Source organism: Bacillus rossius, chromosome 13 (assembly GCF_032445375.1).
Source record: "Bacillus rossius redtenbacheri isolate Brsri chromosome 13, Brsri_v3, whole genome shotgun sequence".
Classification (NCBI taxonomy): domain Eukaryota; kingdom Metazoa; phylum Arthropoda; class Insecta; order Phasmatodea; family Bacillidae; genus Bacillus; species Bacillus rossius.
Window position 1 is genome coordinate 40,880,970 of NC_086340.1, and position 14,620 is coordinate 40,895,589.

The 14,620-nt window shown below is 40.3% G+C and overlaps 1 protein-coding gene across 1 annotated transcript in view; it reads right to left on the bottom strand.

The window, feature by feature from the left end:
• LOC134538475 (serine/threonine-protein phosphatase 6 regulatory ankyrin repeat subunit A-like) overlaps nt 1–14,620 on the bottom strand; it is a 210,704-nt gene that overhangs the window by 58,261 nt on the left and 137,823 nt on the right. The window contains 3 exon segments of the mRNA XM_063379807.1: nt 1,266–1,359; nt 3,384–3,482; nt 14,167–14,363. Of these exon segments, the coding sequence (XP_063235877.1) occupies nt 1,266–1,359; nt 3,384–3,482; nt 14,167–14,363 (390 nt within the window).

Sequence of the window (14,620 nt, forward strand, 5' to 3'; positions counted from 1 at the left end):
GCCATTTATGTTTTGTGGTGTCACGGTATCTCCCATGGTTAAAGTTATTTGTAAACAGTTCCCTGAATAGCTTTCCAGTATTAACTGCGCACGTTTATAAAAACGATAAAACAAAATAAATTTAAATTGTTGAACTAAACAAAATAATTTTAAAATATTGAATATTCTATTACTTTTTCCAAGGTTTAAAACCATTACACTTTAATGAAATTTCATTAAAATATAAAATTATGTACCGATTTTCGCAAGAAGTATTCAGTTATATCCCGGAAAAAAAAAGTATTTCATATATGCGAAAATAACCATAGCCCTGTGTTGTACAAAGTTACAAAACCTTTGTTGTAGTATCACAAAGTACAGGTACGATTTTATCATTTTTGTATTTTCTGTTCACAGAGACTTTCCAGCTGTGTAACCAGTGAAAGCTCTGGAAACAAATGTGATTTGTTTATATCTTGAAGTTAATGTTCGTTTGTGATAAGGGTATGTGTATTTAAAGAATAAAAATGTGTATATCTAACACTTAGCACACCTCTGTCTACCATATCACCCCTTGTTCCTCTTGCGTTTGACACGAGAGGTTACAACAGTGGCGACTGCCTCCGATGTGAGAGAACGCCCCCTATGGAATTACGCGTTTAAAAATTTTCACCTAAAATTTACGAAGTACGCTGTTTCCAAATTCTCCAACGGATCTTCCCAAATCGATCGTTATTTTCGTAAATGTACTGGTACTGACTTATAATATGAGTCCACGAAGATAATGTTGGCAAACTAGCAAAAATATTTTTAAAAACTTGTAAAGAAACCTGCAAAAAAAACATCTTATTTCATGTACGTGTTTGATTACCTTAAACAAAGATAGAGACCTGAAAAATTCGCGGGTTCATTTCGTGTCATGCTAAAATTCAAATAATTATACCTTAGTGCTGCTTCTGTCATTGGTTCACTGTTAATCTGGAGGACTGAGGGCCAATTAGAGACCCTCACTCATAGAAGTGTCGAATCACAGGCCACCCAGTCGAGACGACTCACAAGTCAGCAGCCAATGAACAGTTGGCATTTTCCCGAGTGTGTAGAGGATATTGGAGTCTATCCTGGAGCTCATTGAACCCGCGAATTTTTCCGGTCTCTAAAAACAGAACTATCAAGTCGAAACAAGGCGTAGTTTCCACGAAGAAAAATTTCGTTCGTTTCAAGTGTACTGTTGGTAGGAAAGTCCGGTGGTTGGCGAGAGTGGTCGCTACTCGCTACTCGCTACTCACCCGTGACGTGTACGTCGGCGCCGTAGCCGAGTAGCGTCTCCACGACGGCGGGCTTGGCCGACTCCACGGCGATGTGCAGCGGCGTGTAGTTGTCCTGCGAGCAACAGGGCGTAACTGCGTCACCCGCTCCCTTGCACCGAGAGGAAGGTTTGTATTTGTTTATACATGGCGAAATAAATATATTTTGTAAGTTCGAACATATTTTTTGACGTGACAACGTCTAATAAATCGATGAACGCCGGCTGCACGCATGAAAAGTGTCCCGTTACGCACATTGTTCCGTTACGCTGTGTCCCGTTACGCTCATTGTACGCTTGCGCCGCATATATCTCTCTTCCACACGACTGTTTATAAAGTGAAGTGAAAAGTTAATGTGGTTTTCATTGCTTATTACAACAAAAATTTCGGCAATAAAGGTTAATTATTCTTGCATTTTAAAAATCTGATTACTAGTATAATTTCAAGTATTTATTCTTTTATTATTAAAATAAAAATGATTTAATTTTATTCATAAAGTATTCAATCATTTCATAAATGTTTTGTTATGACTTCACGTTAAACTATCGTCCGTAAACCGACTTTACGGACAACCAATTTTTTTTTGTAGGAAAGATTCTGTTGACACAACAAATGATTTTTTTCCAACTTCAAATGTATATTTGGTTAGGTGTAACAAATTATTTTTGTTACTTACCGAGTTTGGTTAAACTAACAAAATATTTTGTTCCACCACGTTAATTTTGTTTAGTCATACACAAGCAAATATTTGTTTGATTCAAACAAACCTTTTTCTCTGTGATGCGACCAGCCAGCTAAACATTAAAACTCTGCGAAACCACCCAGTTACAAGCGTTTCACAAATTCCCTACTTCGGATGGGTAATGGTTTCAGGAATTCGGTTTCTACAGTCGTACTTAGGCCAATATTCCAAGACGTACAACTAGGGTTAAGGCTACACCTGTGTCCCTAACCGTATTCCTAGTACACGATTGGACACGGCTAATCCCCTATTTTCAGGGACGGGATTTTGGTGTCCTATCCAGTGCCTATCTGTTGCCAAATTCCGCGCATGCGCAGAGCTCATTCTTTCGTTGATTTCGTCCAGGTGGAGGGCCCGCGTCTGGCGCCACTAACTCGTATATAGTCACTTTTTTGATCATCTTGGGACGACCCAAGATTTTGGCCTTTCAAATATTACTTTATGACAGTGAAACTATCCTGGAAAACATTTTGTACACTTTAATTGTGTTAACAGGAAATAATCTCAACTTAAAAAAAGTTCTTAAGAAAATAAGAAAGGTGGTTCTATCTATAGTATGTTTGCCTTAACAATTGTATCGACGGTTTGAAAAACGTCAACTGGAAAACTTTTCAACCAGGTTGTAGCCTCGCGCAGGGCACCGTGAATTAAAACGGTTGCCGATTTGTTTCCTTGATGGGATTTGGCTATGACATTCACTGGAACACGGCCCGCGAGTTAGGTGGCGGTTAGAGACCGGAAAAATTCGCGGATTCATTAGGCGATAGGCTAGAATTCAAATACATGTACCTCTTAGATGATTTTGCTATTGGCTTACTGTTCATCTGGACGCATCTCAACCAATTATAAACCCTCAACCAAAAGAAGGATCGAATCACAGACAAACCAGCGGAGACGACTTACAAGTCAGCAGCCAAATGAACTTGCGTTATTTGCCCGAGTGTACGGGAGAACGTGCAGTCTATCCTGAAGGTCATCGAAACCGCGTATTTTTCTGGTCTCTAGTGACGGTTGTATGCCAAGAAGGCAGTGCTTATAGGTAGAGACAGGAAAATTTCGCGGATTCATTTCGCGGTAGGCTAGACTCCAAACTCGTTCACCTTCATTCTGAGTCAGTGATTGGACCGCCGTTTACCTGAAGGACTCTTAAGCCAGTGAAAACCCTTCAACAAAAGAAGTATCGAATCACAAGCATCCCCGGTGACACGTGTCACGAGTCATTGTCCAATGAGCAGGTGAAATTTGTCCTAGTGCATAGAGGATCGTGGAGTCTATCCTAGAGGTCATCGAAACCGCGAATTGTTCCGGTCTCTACGCATGAGGTACGCATGGGAGGGGGTAACGGAACGCCCACTCACGTGCGTGGTGACGTCCACCTTCTCCCCCTTCTGCAGCAAGGTGTTGATGATGCCCACGTGGCCGTACCTGGCCGCCGTGTGGATGCTGCGCGCGCCTCCCTGCAACAAGGGCACACGGCACCGCTGCATCACATCTGTGGTTGAATCACGGGAGAAGCATGGGTGGGGCGAAGGCAAGTGGTTGCACCATATTTGGGTATTCTAGTATTTATTACAATAGAACATTTAAATGTGTTCAAATATATTTAAAAATAAATATATTATGCAAGTATCTAAGTAATTAAACCAACTTCTAATGTAAAACAATTTGACAAGCGAAACCCTCGCAAGTAGTATATAATAGGGCATCCGAGGACTGGGTTCTGGGTGAGGTGCCGAGGTGCCGACCGTCATATTGGATTGTGACGTCACGGCGGCCATCTTGGATGGTTGTGACCTTGACCTTGACCTTTGACCTTGACCTTGACCCCGGCGGCCATTTTGGATCCGCCATCTTGGATCCGCCATTTTGGATGACGTCATTGTGTGTTCTCGAAAATTCCGGTGATGTGTTTTCCGCCATATTGGATGATGACGTCACCGTTGCAACTTCCGTTACGGCCGCCATCTTTAACTTTTTTATTTATTATCCGATTTTAATGAAATTTTTTTTAAAATTTATTAAAAAATCCATTTAATAAAATTTTAATAAAATACTTATAAAAAATATACTTTTAGTACACGGAGTTTGGAGTCCTCGGTTCGAACCCGACGAGTGCAAAAAAAATAAAAATGGCGACCGATCCTTCCTCAATGGTGGTTGCAGGCAGACTGACTCCCACCACTTTTTCAAAGCATATATATCGTCACCTAGTATGATGTCATGTCCGCCATCTTGAAATTTGGACGCCATCTTGAAAATCTTTATTTACTATCCGATTTTAATGAAAAAAATTCCAAAATTTATCAAAAAATTAACGTATTTGAATTCCGTTTGATTATATCGTTGTACGTCCTCGGTTCGATTCCCGGCGAGAGTAAATTGTCGATCCTTCCTCCATGAAAGCTACCTAGACTGATCTACCACCACCAGTACAAGGTATATATCATCAACTGGTATGACATCATGTCCGCCATCTTGTCTTCATCCGCTGGAGAGCACCATCTTGTTTTCGTCTGCTAGAGTGTGTCGATACCATGTAGTATAATTATCTGGTTACCAAACCTTTGACCTTGACCTTGAAATTTGACATTGACCTTGAAATTTGACCTTGACCTTGAAATTTGACCTTGACCTTGAAATTTGACCTTGACCTTGAAATTGGACTTTGTCCTTGAAATTTGACTTTGTCCTTGTCGACCATCATGGATCCGACATTTTATGTTCAGTACATGCTACCAGGAGCGACCACCTGCTGGAGTACACCATCTTGCGCGTGTACTCATATTATAGAGTACATTTCCATCTGGTTAATTTTATTCTAACCCGCTACAGTGCAGTAATCATTTATTACCGAGGTGCCCCCGCCATCTTGAAATTCGGCCGCCATCTTGAAATCATGTAATAATGTAGCTAGAAAAGCGGGAAAAAATCCAAAATTCATAAAACAAATCACTCATTAACTTACATATCGATTAGATCCGCTCCAGTCCTTGGTTCGATCCGAGATCGATGCAATAATGTTTAATTTTATGTAAAAAAAATAATAATTTCCATAAACCATGTTCAAAATTCATTAAATAAATTTGTAATCCATATAATGATTGATTGGATCGACTTAGGTCCTTGGTTCGATCCCTGGCCGATACAAAACAACTTTAATTTAAAAACAAATACTAAAAAAGTGCTAGGTGTGAGAAAATAAAAACACCACAAGTTCTTTTAAAAAAATTTTATTACATAAATTCAATACACTACTACAAGTACAAAAAAAACACTGACAAATTAACAAAGCCTTTTGGATTCCTCGATTCAAACAGTCTTCTTATTGTACGGACTAAGCCTTTTACATGACTTTAAATGTCTATCCGATCCGGTCATCACCGCAGCCAGAGACGGACTGAAGTTCAAATCACTTATATAGTCTCATTAGCCGGTACAACACATGAGTCAAATCAATAACCATGTTCATTATACGTCTCGGAGCATTTTTTATAATGACGATGTAAGCTATCGATACGTGAAATTAGTTTATTGCACTTATTGCACTGAAATTGTATTCTTTGAACATTATTAGAACAACCGCTTCTTTCATGTCTGCGAGCATTTGAGGTGATAGTAAATGATGCACCACAGTATTTGCACTGATGCGAAGTACGCTCTTCATTAATTGAAGTATACAATGTTGATGAAACTTCAGCTGATGGTGGAACAGCACATATCGAAGTCTCCTCCAGTGTTGTCAGAGGCGTTGCCAACGGGATCTGCTCCAACATCGTCGGCGCTGACGTCATGGTTCCCGTAGTCGATGATACATCCTCCATCGAGTACGACGTTAAAGTCGGTAAAGATGCCATCGAAGTCTCAAGAACAGGCAATTACACGACTTATGCACCAGAAGAAACAAACTAGGTGATCCCTACACCACCGTCGCCAGTAACAAACTGAGCGTCCTGCTGTCTAGGACTCGCTTATATACATGCACCGTATGGAATAATACGCTAGTCAAATCAAGAACCATCTACAATAATACTAGAGTCAAAACAACGTTAAAAATAGAAGCACCGACTACGAAAAGGCAGCACATTTGGAAGCACCGACTACGAAAAGGCACCACATTTGGAAGCACCGACAACGAAAAGGCAGCACATTTGGCAGCACCGACAACGAAAAGGCAGCACATTTGGAAGCACCGACTACGAAAAGGCAGCACATTTGGAAGCACCGACAACGAAAAGGCAGCACATTTGGAAGCACCGACAACGAAAAGGCAGCACATTTGGAAGCACCGACAACGAAAATGGCAGCACATTTGGAAGCACCGACAACGAAAAGGCAGCACATTCTGGAAGCACCGACAACGAAAAGGCAGCACATTCGGAAGCACCGACAACGAAAAGGCAGCACATTCGGAAGCACCGACAACGAAAAGGCAGCACATTTGGAAGCACCGACAACGAAAAGGCAGCACATTTGGAAGCACCGACAACGAAAAGGCAGCACATTCGGAAGCACCGACAACGAAAAGGCAGCACATTTGGAAGCACCGACAACGAAAAGGCAGCACATTTGGAAGCACCGACAACGAAAAGGCAGCACATTCGGAAGCACCGACAACGAAAAGGCAGCACATTTGGAAGCACCGACAACGAAAAGGCAGCACATTCGGAAGCACCGACAACGAAAAGGCAGCACATTTGGAAGCACCGCCAACGAAAAGGCAATGCATTTTGGATGCACCATCATAAAGACAGCGCATTTTGGAAGCACCATCGAATAAGGAAGCACATTTTGGAAGCACCATCGAATAAGGAATCACACTTGGAAGCTCCATCGAATAAGGAAGCACACTTGGAAGCTCCATCAACAAAAAAAAAAAGGCAAAAAGGAAGCACAAGTTACGAGATCTAAGTCTTAGTTAGAAATCAGAATACACGAAATAAAAACCTTAAATTTTTATAATTTAAATTATTTATTTCTTTACATTATACAAATGCAAGTAAAACAAGCCATTATTGTATGTAGCCAGCTTTCCTCAGTTCCTTGAGTATGAAGGATATTTCTTTGATGCACAAATAGTTTCCTGCACAAAGCGAACCATGTAGAAGTCTTAGCCGGTCAACCAATATGTTTGGATCTTTCCATGATGTGTAATCATTCTCTTCTACCACCATCTTCCTTGCACCTTTATAATAAATATTATGATCTCTGGTGTCTTCCGTTTTACCACCAACCTCAGGGTAACTTTCATGTTTGAGACGGTGATCATCACAAGCTTGATCAGATTTATTTAATATATCACGACGTTTCCACCGTTTCGGTCTCAGGACACCTCCACATTCTTCGATCTTGGCAGCTTTAGGTGTTTCATCATAGTCTATGTCTTTGTCAACAGCCTCAGAGTCACTGTAACAATCACTGTAGAAGGAATCGTCTTCACCCAATTTACCGTAATAATTCGATGTTGATGATGTCGAAGTGTCTTCATCGTCTTCATGCTTCCTTTTTAGGAGTCCATCATTTTTACAAAGTAGGAAAGATCTACTTGAATTCGGCTGGAATATATTCTCACTTTTCACGTTAAGGATTCTTCCATTGTCTTCATTCTTCCGTAAATCATCAACCTCCTTCAATTTAAGTTCTTTGTCGAGATCGGAAGAGCCAAGAAGATTATTGTGATAATGCAGATCACTCTTCCTTAGGCTAGTAGATTCATCGTTGTCCTCTTGCTTGTACGCAGGCTTGGCGCTACAAGTTCTGCCATGTCTTTTTAGGCTCTCTCTCCGCGTAAACGACTTGCTACATCGAACACAACATATCATATTGCGCAGAGGATTTTTAACACAGTCATTCTTCTCGTGTTGTCTTTTATTCTTTCTCAAGATAAACTCTTTACTGCAAAACTTACACCTATGTTCTTTCGATACAGCGTCAGATCCCAAATCGGAATTCATATTAGTTACTGAGACTAATGCCAGATACCAATTAAGTGTTTTAAATTAAATCCAATACTTAAATAGAAATTTTTTCATATTTCATCAGCGAGAATTAATATATCTCATGCAAAAGTACTTTATGCATGTAGTTCTGCTTTTCAACAACAGATGTCGCCACATGTTGCTTGCAGGTAAATAATATTTAGTTCTTTTATGCGGGATGCGGGATGCTCACTAACGATCGCAAAAGAAGGATGGCTTCGCTAGACTCCAAGGAAAAGGAAGTTCGTCTTGCATGTTGGTGCTCCACAGATGTCTCATGGTGTAATATTAATTTGACTGAGTAATGATATTTTTTTTAATTCCACCTGATAAAAATATTGCAAGTTTTGATTTAGTAGCAGAAATTATCGAATTAAATGTAACTCCAAATAAAATGACATGTCTCATTAGACAAAAAAAATCCATGCAGAGATAGATCTCTCACAAATAATCAGGAGCACTCGGTGAAAACCATCAGATGTATAGTCAGGAATAATCAGAAAAACTTGGAGAAAGCCATCAATATAATAACAAGAATAATCAGGAGCACACGGAGAAAACTACCATAATATTGTCAAGAATAATCAGGAGCACACGGATAAATCCACCATAATACTGTCAAGAATAAACGGGAGCACACGGAGAAAACCACCATAATATTGACAAGAATAATCAGGAGCACACGGAGAAAACCGCCACAAGTTTTCTTTGATATCATAAAATTTCAGAAAAAAATAAATAATAAAAATAAATAAATAAAAAATTTAAAAAAATGAAATAAAAAAATACATAAAATTCTGGCTTGTACTAGAACTATATCTTTGCTCAACAATGAGAAGTTCACAAGCTAGCAGAATCTATTTATGTATTTTTTTATTTCATTTTTTTAAATTTTTTATTTATTTATTTTTATTATTTATTTTTTTCTGAAATTTTATGATATCAAAGAAAACTTGTGGCGGTTTTCTCCGTGTGCTCCTGATTATTCTTGTCAATATTATGGTGGTTTTCTCCGTGTGCTCCCGTTTATTCTTGACAGTATTATGGTGGATTTATCCGTGTGCTCCTGATTATTCTTGACAATATTATGGTAGTTTTCTCCGTGTGCTCCTGATTATTCTTGTTATTATATTGATGGCTTTCTCCAAGTTTTTCTGATTATTCCTGACTTTACATCTGATGGTTTTCACCGAGTGCTCCTGATTATTTGTGAGAGATCTATCTCTGCATGGATTTTTTTTGTCTAATGAGACATGTCATTTTATTTGGAGTTACATTTAATTCGATAATTTCTGCTACTAAATCAAAACTTGCAATATTTTTATCAGGTGGAATTAAAAAAAATATCATTACTCAGTCAAATTAATATTACACCATGAGACATCTGTGGAGCACCAACATGCAAGACGAACTTCCTTTTCCTTGGAGTCTAGCGAAGCCATCCTTCTTTTGCGATCGTTAGTGAGCATCCCGCATCCCGCATAAAAGAACTAAATATTATTTACCTGCAAGCAACATGTGGCGACATCTGTTGTTGAAAAGCAGAACTACATGCATAAAGTACTTTTGCATGAGATATATTAATTCTCGCTGATGAAATATGAAAAAATTTCTATTTAAGTATTGGATTTAATTTAAAACACTCAATTGGTATCTGGCATTAGTCTAAGTAACTAATATGAATTCCGATTTGGGATCTGACGCTGTATCGAAAGAACATAGGTGTAAGTTTTGCAGTAAAGAGTTTATCTTGAGAAAGAATAAAAGACAACACGAGAAGAATGACTGTGTTAAAAATCCTCTGCGCAATATGATATGTTGTGTTCTATGTAGCAAGTCGTTTACGCGGAGAGAGAGCCTAAAAAGACATGGCAGAACTTGTAGCGCCAAGCCTGCGTACAAGCAAGAGGACAACGATGAATCTACTAGCCTAAGGAAGAGTGATCTGCATTATCACAATAATATTCTTGGCTCTTCCGATCTCGACAAAGAACTTAAATTGAAGGAGGTTGATGATTTACGGAAGAATGAAGACAATGGAAGAATCCTTAACGTGAAAAGTGAGAATATATTCCAGCCGAATTCAAGTAGATCTTTCCTACTTTGTAAAAATGATGGACTCCTAAAAAGGAAGCATGAAGACGATGAAGACACTTCGACATCATCAACATCGAATTATTACGGTAAATTGGGTGAAGACGATTCCTTCTACAGTGATTGTTACAGTGACTCTGAGGCTGTTGACAAAGACATAGACTATGATGAAACACCTAAAGCTGCCAAGATCGAAGAATGTGGAGGTGTCCTGAGACCGAAACGGTGGAAACGTCGTGATATATTAAATAAATCTGATCAAGCTTGTGATGATCACCGTCTCAAACATGAAAGTTACCCTGAGGTTGGTGGTAAAACGGAAGACACCAGAGATCATAATAATTATTATAAAGGTGCAAGGAAGATGGTGGTAGAAGAGAATGATTACACATCATGGAAAGATCCAAACATATTGGTTGACCGGCTAAGACTTCTACATGGTTCGCTTTGTGCAGGAAACTATTCGTGCATCAAAGAAATATCCTTCATACTCAAGGAACTGAGGAAAGCTGGCTACATACAATAATGGCTTGTTTTACTTGCATTTGTATAATGTAAAGAAATAAATAATTTAAATTATAAAAATTTAAGGTTTTTATTTCGTGTATTCTGATTTCTAACTAAGACTTAGATCTCGTAACTTGTGCTTCCTTTTTGCCTTTTTTTTTTGTTGATGGAGCTTCCAAGTGTGCTTCCTTATTCGATGGAGCTTCCAAGTGTGATTCCTTATTCGATGGTGCTTCCAAAATGTGCTTCCTTATTCGATGGTGCTTCCAAAATGCGCTGTCTTTATGATGGTGCATCCAAAATGCATTGCCTTTTCGTTGGCGGTGCTTCCAAATGTGCTGCCTTTTCGTTGTCGGTGCTTCCGAATGTGCTGCCTTTTCGTTGTCGGTGCTTCCAAATGTGCTGCCTTTTCGTTGTCGGTGCTTCCGAATGTGCTGCCTTTTCGTTGTCGGTGCTTCCAAATGTGCTGCCTTTTCGTTGTCGGTGCTTCCAAATGTGCTGCCTTTTCGTTGTCGGTGCTTCCGAATGTGCTGCCTTTTCGTTGTCGGTGCTTCCAAATGTGCTGCCTTTTCGTTGTCGGTGCTTCCAAATGTGCTGCCTTTTCGTTGTCGGTGCTTCCGAATGTGCTGCCTTTTCGTTGTCGGTGCTTCCGAATGTGCTGCCTTTTCGTTGTCGGTGCTTCCAGAATGTGCTGCCTTTTCGTTGTCGGTGCTTCCAAATGTGCTGCCATTTTCGTTGTCGGTGCTTCCAAATGTGCTGCCTTTTCGTTGTCGGTGCTTCCAAATGTGCTGCCTTTTCGTTGTCGGTGCTTCCAAATGTGCTGCCTTTTCGTAGTCGGTGCTTCCAAATGTGCTGCCTTTTCGTTGTCGGTGCTGCCAAATGTGCTGCCTTTTCGTTGTCGGTGCTTCCAAATGTGCTGCCTTTTCGTAGTCGGTGCTTCCAAATGTGCTGCCTTTTCGTAGTCGGTGCTTCTATTTTTAACGTTGTTTTGACTCTAGTATTATTGTAGATGGTTCTTGATTTGACTAGCGTATTATTCCATACGGTGCATGTATATAAGCGAGTCCTAGACAGCAGGACGCTCAGTTTGTTACTGGCGACGGTGGTGTAGGGATCACCTAGTTTGTTTCTTCTGGTGCATAAGTCGTGTAATTGCCTGTTCTTGAGACTTCGATGGCATCTTTACCGACTTTAACGTCGTACTCGATGGAGGATGTATCATCGACTACGGGAACCATGACGTCAGCGCCGACGATGTTGGAGCAGATCCCGTTGGCAACGCCTCTGACAACACTGGAGGAGACTTCGATATGTGCTGTTCCACCATCAGCTGAAGTTTCATCAACATTGTATACTTCAATTAATGAAGAGCGTACTTCGCATCAGTGCAAATACTGTGGTGCATCATTTACTATCACCTCAAATGCTCGCAGACATGAAAGAAGCGGTTGTTCTAATAATGTTCAAAGAATACAATTTCAGTGCAATAAGTGCAATAAACTAATTTCACGTATCGATAGCTTACATCGTCATTATAAAAAATGCTCCGAGACGTATAATGAACAGGGTTATTGATTTGACTCATGTGTTGTACCGGCTAATGAGACTATATAAGTGATTTGAACTTCAGTCCGTCTCTGGCTGCGGTGATGACCGGATCGGATGGACATTTAAAGTCATGTAAAAGGCTTAGTCCGTACAATAAGAAGACTGTTTGAATCGAGGAATCCAAAAGGCTTTGTTAATTTGTCAGTGTTTTTTTTGTACTTGTAGTAGTGTATTGAATTTATGTAATAAAATTTTTTTAAAAGAACTTGTGGTGTTTTTATTTTCTCACACCTAGCACTTTTTTAGTATTTGTTTTTAAATTAAAGTTGTTTTGTATCGGCCAGGGATCGAACCAAGGACCTAAGTCGATCCAATCAATCATTATATGGATTACAAATTTATTTAATGAATTTTGAACATGGTTTATGGAAATTATTATTTTTTTTACATAAAATTAAACATTATTGCATCGATCTCGGATCGAACCAAGGACTGGAGCGGATCTAATCGATATGTAAGTTAATGAGTGATTTGTTTTATGAATTTTGGATTTTTTCCCGCTTTTCTAGCTACATTATTACATGATTTCAAGATGGCGGCCGAATTTCAAGATGGCGGGGGCACCTCGGTAATAAATGATTACTGCACTGTAGCGGGTTAGAATAAAATTAACCAGATGGAAATGTACTCTATAATATGAGTACACGCGCAAGATGGTGTACTCCAGCAGGTGGTCGCTCCTGGTAGCATGTACTGAACATAAAATGTCGGATCCATGATGGTCGACAAGGACAAAGTCAAATTTCAAGGACAAAGTCCAATTTCAAGGTCAAGGTCAAATTTCAAGGTCAAGGTCAAATTTCAAGGTCAAGGTCAAATTTCAAGGTCAATGTCAAATTTCAAGGTCAAGGTCAAAGGTTTGGTAACCAGATAATTATACTACATGGTATCGACACACTCTAGCAGACGAAAACAAGATGGTGCTCTCCAGCGGATGAAGACAAGATGGCGGACATGATGTCATACCAGTTGATGATATATACCTTGTACTGGTGGTGGTAGATCAGTCTAGGTAGCTTTCATGGAGGAAGGATCGACAATTTACTCTCGCCGGGAATCGAACCGAGGACGTACAACGATATAATCAAACGGAATTCAAATACGTTAATTTTTTGATAAATTTTGGAATTTTTTTCATTAAAATCGGATAGTAAATAAAGATTTTCAAGATGGCGTCCAAATTTCAAGATGGCGGACATGACATCATACTAGGTGACGATATATATGCTTTGAAAAAGTGGTGGGAGTCAGTCTGCCTGCAACCACCATTGAGGAAGGATCGGTCGCCATTTTTATTTTTTTTGCACTCGTCGGGTTCGAACCGAGGACTCCAAACTCCGTGTACTAAAAGTATATTTTTTATAAGTATTTTATTAAAATTTTATTAAATGGATTTTTTAATAAATTTTAAAAAAAATTTCATTAAAATCGGATAATAAATAAAAAAGTTAAAGATGGCGGCCGTAACGGAAGTTGCAACGGTGACGTCATCATCCAATATGGCGGAAAACACATCACCGGAATTTTCGAGAACACACAATGACGTCATCCAAAATGGCGGATCCAAGATGGCGGATCCAAAATGGCCGCCGGGGTCAAGGTCAAGGTCAAGGTCAAGGTCACAACCATCCAAGATGGCCGCCGTGACGTCACAATCCAATATGACGGTCGGCACCTCGGCACCTCACCCAGAACCCAGTCCTCGGATGCCCTATTATATACTACTCTCGCAGGCATTTAAAGGTTATAATTTAATGCATCTGTGTGGTACAAGTGTGTGGCTTTTGAGGGACGGATGTACGGATGGAATTTTTCGGGTCATATATTTGGCTCCCACCTTGTTGGGAATGTGAGACTGACCACCCACCTTGTTGGGCATGTGAGAACCGGCCACTCACCTTGTTGGGCATATGAGACCGGCCAATCACCTTGTTGGGCATGTGAGCCCGTCACCCACCTTGTTGGGCATGTGCAGGTACACGCCCTTCTTGAACAGCATCATGGCGCACTCGGCGTGGCCGTTGAGCGACGCGATGTGCATGAGTGTGCTGCCGTCCTTGGTGCGCTCGAAGATGGAGGCGCGGAACTTGTCGGCCAGGATCTCGATGATGCTGGCGTGGCCGTTCTCCGCCGCCAGGTGCATGGGCGTGCGATCTGCGCCGTAGACATGTCACCTCATCACACACTGAACACTGGCTCAAGTGTGGTTCTTGCACTGTGGAAACAGTTTTAAATTATTTCTGAAGTGAAAACGTCTTTGGCCGCGTTGAGCGATATTTGGTAGGGGCAAAACTTATGGGTTCACGTCACCGACATGCTAGTGACGTGTTGCGCCAGACTGGCGACGCGCAGCGGCCTGTGTACATGGGTAAAAATCTTGTGAGTTCGCATCACCAACATGCTCTAGTAGC